This window comes from Oncorhynchus gorbuscha, linkage group LG08 (genome assembly GCF_021184085.1).
Source record: "Oncorhynchus gorbuscha isolate QuinsamMale2020 ecotype Even-year linkage group LG08, OgorEven_v1.0, whole genome shotgun sequence".
NCBI lineage: Eukaryota > Metazoa > Chordata > Actinopteri > Salmoniformes > Salmonidae > Oncorhynchus > Oncorhynchus gorbuscha.
In genome coordinates, this window is record NC_060180.1 from 38886892 (window position 1) to 38896432 (window position 9541).

General features: G+C 44.4%; 1 protein-coding gene across 4 annotated transcripts in view; it reads right to left on the reverse strand.

Moving 5' to 3' along the window:
- LOC124041632 (cell adhesion molecule 3-like) overlaps positions 1-9541 on the reverse strand; it is an 88134-nt gene that overhangs the window by 39181 nt on the left and 39412 nt on the right. For all 4 annotated transcript variants that reach the window (XM_046359433.1, XM_046359432.1, XM_046359434.1 and 1 more), the window contains exons 3-4: positions 3902-4051; positions 50-202 (exon numbers count right to left, since the gene is read on the reverse strand). In XM_046359433.1, the coding sequence (XP_046215389.1) occupies positions 50-202; positions 3902-4051 (303 nt within the window). The remainder of the gene's footprint in view (positions 1-49; positions 203-3901; positions 4052-9541) is intronic.

Sequence of the window (9541 nt, forward strand, 5' to 3'; positions counted from 1 at the left end):
AAGTTCATGTATAATACAGAATTGTGCATTAATACACACACACACACACCTAGCACAGTGACGGTGGCACGGGCAGTGCGGACGGGCATGGTGAAGATGGAGCAGGTGTACTCCCCCTCGTCTGACAGCTGGATGTCTCCGATGGTGATGGACAGCTCTGTGCCTGTTGACTGGTGGAGCTGGATACGGTTATCTCTCAGAGCTGGGTGAGACAGAGGGATGGGAGGGAGAGGAAAAGTGGAGGGGGGGAGAGAGAGAGGTGGTGGCGAGGGGAGGAGGGGAGAGAGAGAGGAGGAGGGAGAGAATCAGGGGAAGGGGGAGAAATAGAGAGGGAAGAAAGAGAGAAAATTGGGGAGAGTGGGAAGGGGAAGAAGAGGGGAGAAACACAGAGACAGACAGACAGACAGACAGACAGACAGACAGACAGACAGACAGACAGACAGACAGACAGACAGACAGACAGACAGACAGACAGACAGACAGACAGACAGACAGACAGACAGACAGACAGACAGACAGACAGACAGACAGACAGACAGACAGACAGACAGACAGACAGACAGACAGACAGACAGGAGGGGGCAAAAGAAGAAGAAGAGATATAAACGCTTTGTCATCATCGCGGCAGCTGGGAGGGAGGGGCACACACACACACACACACAGTGTTTAGTGTAGGTTATGGGAGGATGATGAAATGGTAGGAAACACACGTCCCATCTACGTGATATCTTTGACCTCTATATGTATTCTGATCTGACTCTGTCTGGGCTCTCGGGACACACACACAAACAAACTAAAATATAACCCCTATTCACTACATAGTGCACTACTTTTGACCAGGGCCCATTGTAACATGAAGGCAACAGAACACACATTCACACTCAGTCAGTCCTTGGGCCTGTTTATCTGTCTACAGACAGTCCTGATCTCTGTCTGTGGCTACTGGGGTCTAGTGCAGGACTGTCCTCATATACAATATGTCTCTCTGTCTGTGGCTACTGGGGGTCTCTCTGTCTGTGGCTACTGGGGTCTAGTGCAGGACTGTCCGCATATACAATATGTCTCTCTGTCTGTGGCTACTGGGGTTCTCTCTGTCTGTGGCTACTGGGGGTCTCTCTGTCTGTGGCTACTGGGGGTCTATCTGTCTGTGGCTACTGGGGGTCTCTCTGTCTGTGGCTACTGGGGGTCTCTGTCTGTGGCTACTGGGGTCTAGTGCAGGACTGTCCTCATATACAATATGTCTCTCTGTCTGTGGCTACTGGGGGTCTCTCTGTCTGTGGCTACTGGGGGTCTCTCTGTCTGTGGCTACTGGGGTCTAGTGCAGGACTGTCCGCATATACAATATGTCTCTCTGTCTGTGGCTACTGGGGTTCTCTCTGTCTGTGGCTACTGGGGGTCTCTCTGTCTGTGGCTACTGGGGGTCTATCTGTCTGTGGCTACTGGGGGTCTCTCTGTCTGTGGCTACTGGGGGTCTCTGTCTGTGGCTACTGGGGTCTAGTGCAGGACTGTCCTCATATACAATATGTCTCTCTGTCTGTGGCTACTGGGGGTCTCTCTGTCTGTGGCTACTGGGGGTCTCTCTGTCTGTCTTTGTGTATCTGTGTTTGTACATGTGTGTCTCAATCCTTTTCCGTCTGGTTGACTCCCGCTTTCTCTTTCTGTCTGTGTGTGTCTGTCTGGCTCAGTCTGTCTGCCTCCCTCTCTTTCTGTCTGCCCGACTCCATTTCTGTCTGTCTGTCTTTTCTCCGCCTGTCTCTCCGTCTGTGTGTCTCTGCATAGCATACCTAACAGTGCCTTTGTCTGTGTCTCTGCCAGGGCTTTGTCTTCATGGTTTATCAGTAACCAAGGTCAGTCCATTTGTCTAGATGTAGCTCCTGTATGTGCCCCCCCCCCCCCATCATCTACCTCTCTTCATATTTCCTCCATTTACCCCTCTTTTCCAATATATTGTTAACTGAAGCTTTATGGGATGAATATGATTTGAGAGTAGCAGCATATGGTTAATTCAGAAACAATGCTATGTCTACTTACAGAGTAATGTTATTGATCTAGATCTGTAAATAACATAGGCTAGAGGTACATGCACGCTCCCCTGGCAATAAACACTGTGGCAGGTAGCCTGGTGGTTAGAGCGTTGGGCCATTATGGTTGCTGGATTGAATCCCCGAGCTGACAAGGTAAAAATCTGTTAATAATATTATAATATATGCCATTTAGCAGACGCTTTTATCCAAAGCGACTTACAGTCATGTGTGCATACATTCTACGTATGGGTGATCCCGGGAATCGAACCCACTACCCTGGCGTTACAAGCGCCATGCTCTACCTGTTGTTCTGCCCTTGAGCAAGGCAGTTAACCCACTGTTACCCGGGCGCTGAAGATGTGGACGTTGATTAAGTCAGCACCCCGCACCTCTCTGATTTGGAGGGGTTGGGTTAAATGTGGAAGACACAGTTCAGTTGAAGGCATTCAGTTGTACAACTGACTAGGTATCCCCCCTTCTCCAAAGACATCCATATGTCAATACGCCATTAGGTTCACAGATAGTAGGGCAATAGATTACTACCAGATCTATCTTCAAGTACTAATTGAAATCCTTCAAATACTTTGAGCGCTTGGAGTGCCAGATAGGCAGGGTTTGCAGTTTTGGGATTATTCTATTGGTCCATTAAGCCATGCAAGCCGAGTGTATGTGTGTGATGGGGTTGACTGTGGTGTGAGAGTGCTGGGTCAGGATCTGGTTCTGAGGCCCTGGTTGAGAAAAGATACGCTCAGAGGGTCCGAGCCAGACACATTTTGGGGCTCTTGATCTCTGTCTCCCTCGCTCCCTTTCTCTTTCTCTCACGTCTTCTCTTTCACACACATACACAAACATCTCTCTCTCTCTCAAACACACAACTCTCCCTCCCTCCCTTCCTTCCTCTCTCTCTCTCTCTCTCTCTCTCTCTCTCTCTCTCTCTCTCTCTCTCTCTCTCTCTCTCTCTCTCTCTCTCTCTCTCTCTCTGTCTCCCCCCGTCTCTCTCTCTCTCTCTCTGTCTCCCTCTCTCTTGCTCTTTCTCTCACGTCTTCTCTTTCACACACATACAAAAACATCTCTCTCTCTCTCAAACACACAACTCTCCCTCCCTTCCTTCCTTCCTCTCTCTCACCTCTCTCTCTCTCTCTCTCTCTCTCTCTCTTTCTCTGTTTCTCTCACGTCTTCTCTTTCACACACATATACAAACATATCACTCTCTCTCCCCTCTCTCTCTGTCTCCCTCTCTCTCTCTCTCTGTCTCTCACCTCTCTCTCTGTCTCCCTCTCTCTCTCTCTCTCTCTCTCTCTCTCTCTCTCTCTCTCTCTCTCTCTCTCACCTCTCTCTCTGTCTCTGTCTCCCTCTCTCTCTTTCTCTTTCTCTCACGTCTTCTCTTTCACACACATACACAAACATCTCTCTCTCTCAAACACACAACTCTCCATCCCTTCCTTCCTCTCTCTCACCTATCTGTCTCCCTCTCTCTCTCTCTGTCTCCCTCTCTCTGTCTCCCTCTCTCTGTCTCTCTCTCTCTGTCTCCCTCTCTCTGTCTCTCTCTCTGTCTCCCTCTCTCTGTCTCTCTCTCTCTGTCTCCCTCTCTCTGTCTCCCTCTCTCTGTCTCTCTCCCTCTGTCTCCCTCTCTCTGTCTCCCTCTCTCTGTCTCTCTCTCTCTGTCTCCCTCTCTCTTTCTCTTTCGTCTTTCTCTTTCACACACATACACAAACATCTCTCTCTCTCTCTCTCAAACACACAACCCTCCCTCCCTTCCTTCCTCTCTCTCTCTCTCTCTCCCTCTCTTTCTCTCACGTCTTCTCTTTCACACACATACACAAACATCTCTCTCTCTCAAACACACAACTCTCCCTCCCTTCCTTCCTCTCTCTCACCTCTCTTCTCTCCAAAGTACAGAGTCTGCTGGGCCGTGTTGGACCACTGCAGGGAGGAGTTGTCGCTCTCTGTCACCCGGCAGGTCAGGGTCACCGTGCCGCCCACTGACACCGTCTCGTCCTGGGTCACCGGCTGCATGGGGTCATCGTCTAGGCAACACAGAGAAGAGAGGGGAAAAGGAGGTCAGATGGAGCAGGTAATTTCAGGTACTGTCTGTAAGAGTTATGGACAGGTGTGTGTCCCCCAAATGGCTTTTGTATTTAACCTTTATTTAAATAGGCAAGTCAGTTTGAAAGAAGAGAGAGAGAGAGAGAGAGAGAGAGAGAGAGAGAGAGAGAGAGAGAGAGAGAGAGAGAGAGAGAGAGAGAGAGAGAGAGAGAGAGAGAGAGAGAGAGAGAAATGAAAAGGTCAAAGTGACAACACGGTGTTAATGTTACTGTGTGACCCCGCAGTGTTTAAGCGATGTCATTTTTAGGCATGCATATTTATTTCAGGGTTGAACAAACTCAAATGAGACAAATATTATGGAAATGAGGGTCAGGGTGTGAGAATGAATGTGACCAGCAATAATTATGGGGTTCGACACAGAATTGTGATAGTAAAAACCGCAACTGAACTTGAACTTGCAAAATGACACCCTATACCCTATATAGTGCACTTATTTGGGGGAATATGTAGGGAATATAATCCCGTACACGACAGTAACCTTTGCTAATATACTGTATGTGATTACGTAAATACACTGAAATGGAACTGGAAAACGTATCTACTTATAATAAGTTCTTCTAATTACTGTTGATGTGTTGTGCATCTGTCTAACCAAGTGTTCGCCCTCTTTAAGGAACATCAACAAACAGGAGACATTCATCACAGAAAAGGCTTAACTAGACCACAAATTGTACACTACCAGTCAAAAACACCTACTCATTCCAGGGTATTTCTTTATTTGTACTATTTTCTACATTGTAGAATACTAGTGAAGACATCATCTCACATATGAAATAACACATATGGAATCATGTAGTAACCAAAAAAGTGTTAAACATATGAAAATATATTTTAGATTGTTCTAAGTAGCCACCCTTTACATTGATGACAGCTTTGCACACTCTTGGCATTCTCTCAACCCGCTTCACCTGGAATGTTTTTCCAACGGTTTTGAACAGGTTCCCACGTACGCTGAGCACTTGTTGGATACTTTTCCTTCACTCTGCAGTCCAACTCATCCCTAAACATCTCAACTACCTGCCCTCCAGAACACCTACACCACCCAATGTCACAGGAAGGCCATAAAGATCATCAAGGACAACAACCACCCGAGCCACTGCCTGTTCACCCCGCTATCATCCAGAAGGCGAGGTCAGTACAGGTGCATCAAAGCAGGGACCGAGAGACTGAAAAACAGCTTCTATCTCAAGGCCATCAGACTGTTAAACAGCCACCACTAACATTGAGTGGCTGCTGCCAACATACTGACTCAACTCCAGCCACTTTAATAATGGAAATTGATGTAAAAAAATGTATCACTAGCCACTTTAAACAATGTCACTTAATATAATGTTTACATACCCTACATTACTCATCTCATATGTATATACTGTACTCTATACCATCTACTGCATCTTGTCATCTTTAGGTGATACATGTATCACTAGCCACTTTAAACTATGCCACTTTTATGTTTACATACCCTACATTACTACCTATCTTATGCCGTTCTGCACCATCACTCATTCATATATCTTTATGTACATATTCTTTATCCCTTTACAGTTGTGTGTATACGGTAGCAGTTGTGGAATTGTTAGGTTAGATTACTCGTTGGTTATTACCGCATTGTCAGAACTAGAAGCACAAGCATTTCGCTAGACTCGCATTAACATCTGCTAACCATGTGACAAATAAAATTTGATTTGATATTTTGTATTTGAATTGGTTTGAGGTCGGGTGATTGTGGAGGCCAGTTCATCTGATGGAGCACTCCATCCCCCTCCTTGGTCAAATAGCCCTTACACAGCCTGGAGGTGTGTTTTGGGTCATTGTCCTGTTGGGGAAAAAAGATAGTCCCACTAAGAGCAAACAGTGTCACCAGCAAAGCACCTCCACACCATCACACCTCCTCCTCCATGCTTCACAGTGGGAACAACACATTCGGAGATCATCCAATCAACTACTCTGCGTCTCACAAAGACATAGTGGTTGGAACCAAAAATCTCAAATTTGGACTCAAAGGAAAGATTTCCAATGGGCTAATGTCCAATCCTCGTGCTTCTTTCCCTAGAAAGTCTCCTCTTATTATCGGTGTCCTTTAGTGGTGGTTTCTTTGCAGCAATTCGACCAACCATCAAGGCCTAATTCACTCAGTATCCTCTGAACAGTTGATGTTGAGATGTGTCTGTTACTTGAACTCTGTGACTTGAAATCTGGGGCGGCATGTAACCTAGTGGTTAGAGTGTTGGGCCAGTAACTGAAAGGTTGCAGGATTGAATCCCTGACCTGCTCTGCTATTTGAACTGTTCTTGCCAATATATGGACTTTTACCAAACAGGGCTATCTTCTGTATACCACCCCTACCTAGTCACAACACAACTGATTGGCTCAAATGCATTAAGAAGAAAATAAATTCCACAAAGTAACTTTAACAAGGCACACCTGTTAATTGAAATGCATTCCAGGTGACTACCTCATGAAGATGGTTGAGAGATTAACAAGAGTGTGCAAAGCTGTCATCAATTCAAATGGTGGCTACTTTCAAGAATGTTTAACACTTTTTTGGTTACTACATGACTCCATGTGTGTTATTTCATAGTTTATGTCTTAACTATTATTCTACAAAGTAGACAATAGTAAAAAATAAAGAAAATCCTTGAATAAGTAGGTGTGTCCAAACTTCTGACTGGTACTGTATGTTCTGCATCCCGAAAGGCAGTAGTGTGGTAGTGTCGGGAATAGGGTGCCATTTGGAACACATCCCATATATAGTACCAGACATGCCTCAAAGCAAGCTGCTCACCTATGTAAATATGGCATTTATAAATAGTCTAATTGGAACAAAAATTGTCAGTGGTAGACAGTTTTAAATTCACCGTGTAGTGTAGCGGTATCATATCCTTGCACCAGCGGCGATATACATTTTTTTCCTTCACATCTGTGTGTTCTAAGTGTTCCGTTGCGGAACTCCGACCGGGACATGAAAGAGGAAATGCATGCAGGATGTGGCAGGAAGAACATTGGCACGACAACCTAACTAAAACTAACTGACAAAAAACTCAAATGATACGACACCGAAAGAGCATTACACACTTTTAAGAATTCCTTTAGTATTGCTGTCGAACAATTCCCTGTAGTCTATCCCATGCCTACATCAATCCAAGGCTTTAAACATTTGTGGAGAGTAGTCTCCCCTCTCTCTCTCTCTCTCTCTCGCGCTCTTTCGCTCTCTCTCTCTCTCCAAAGCTTTCCTTAACTTTGGGTCAGTCACAGTGGTCAGGTATTCTGCCACTGTGTTCACTCTGTTTAGGGCAAAATTTAATTATTTCCAATGTGTCAAGTAATTATCTTTTTGTTTTCTCATGATTTGGTTGGGTTTAATTGTGCTCCCGTCCTGGGGCTCTTTGGGGTCTGTTTGTGTTTATGAATAGAGCCCCAGGACCAGCTTTCTTAGGGGACTCTTCTCCACGTTAATCTCTCTGTAGGTGATGGCTTTGGGAATCTCTTAATTTTAGGTGGTAGTAGAATTCAACGGCTCTTTTCTGGATTTTGACCTGCTCTTCATGCATTATTTGGTGTTTTACGTCGTACACATGATATTTTTTGCAGAATTCTGCATGCAGTCTCAATTTGGTGTTTGTCCCATTTTGTGAATTCTTGGTTGGTGAACAGACTCCTGTCCTCAAAACCATAAAGGGCAATGGGTTTTATAACTGATTCAAGTATTTTTAGCCAGATCCTAATTGGGATGTCAAATGTTATGTTCCTTTTGATGGCATAGAAGGCTCTTCTGGCCTTGCCTCGCAGATCGTTCGCAGCTTTGTGGCAGTTACCTGTGGTGCTGATGTTTAGGCTGAGGTATGTATCATTGTTTGTGTGCTCTAGGGAAACGGTGTCTAGATGGAATTTGTATTTGTGGTCCTGGCAACTGGACCTTTTTTGAAACTTTGATTTTTTTTTGTCTTACTGAGATTTACTGTCAGGGCCCAGGTCGAACAGAATCTGTGCAGAAGATCTAGGTGCTGCTGTAGGCCCTCCTTTGTTGGGGACAGAAACACCAGGTCATCAACAAACAGTAAACATTTGACTTCATAATCTAGTAGGGTGAGGCCAGGTGCTGCAGACTGTCCTAGTGCCCTCGCCAATTCGTTGATATATATGTTGAAGAGGGTGGGGCTTAAGCTGCATCTCTGTCTCACCCCCCGGCCCGTGGAAAGAAATGTGTGTTTTTTTGCCAATTTTAACCGCACACTTGTTGTTTGTGTACAAATGTTAGAATTTTAGAATGTTGTATGTTTTTCCCCCAACACCACTTTCCATCAATTTGTTTTGGTTTGTTTGTTTGTTAATTACGGCGTTTCAGGGTGAATACGTGGTCTGTCGTACGGTAATTATGTAAAAATCCAATTTGACATTTGCTCAGTACATTGTTTTACTGTGTGCTGTTAATGATAATGCAGAGGATGTTCCCAAGGTTGCTGTTGACGCATATCCCATGGTAGTTATTGGGGTTCAATTTGTCTCCAGTTTTGTGGATTGGGGTGATCAGTCCTTGGTTCCAAATATTGGGGAAGCTGCCAGAGCTGCGGATGATGTTAAAGAGTTTTTATATAGCCATTTTGAATTTGTGGTATGTATATTTGATCATTTAATTGAGGATACCATCAACACCACAGGCCTTTTTGGGTGGAGTGTTTGTATTTTGTCTTGTAGTTCATTCAATGTAATTGGAGAATCCAGTGAGTTCAGGTACAGTAGTCTTTAATAATTGTTGATTAGAAAATTTGTATTTCATCATGCATATGTTTTTTCTGTTTGTTTTTTGTTAAAGGGACACAAAGATTGGAGAAGTGGTTTATCCACACATCTCCCTTTTGGATAGATAACTCTTCGTGTTGTTATTTGTTTAGTGTGTTACAATTTTCCCAGAAGTGGTTAGATTCTATGGATTCTTCAATTATATTGAGCTGATTTCTGATGTGCTGTTCCTTCTTTTTCCGTAGAGTATTTCTGTATTGTTTCAGTCATTCACCATAGTGAAGGTGTCGTCGGCTCAGGTGCTCTGGGTCTCTGGGTCTCTATGTTTTGGGCTGGGTAGGTTTCTCTATTTCTTTCTTAGGTTTATGCATTCTTCATCATACCATTTGTCATTGTTGTCAATTTTCTTCAGTTGTCTGCTTGACATGTTTAGATTTGATACGGAAGCTGAGAGGTTAAATATACTATTTAGGTTTTCTACTGCCAACTTCACTATTACAGTGAAACATTTTGTCCAGGAAGTTGTCTAAAGGGATTGAATTTGTTGTTGCCTAATTATTTCTGGTAGCTTCCCACACTACTTTCGTTCCATCTATGAATGTCTTAATATTATTCAGCTCCCTTGGCTTTGATGCCTCATGATTGAGTATTGCCCTGTTCAAGTAGCCTGT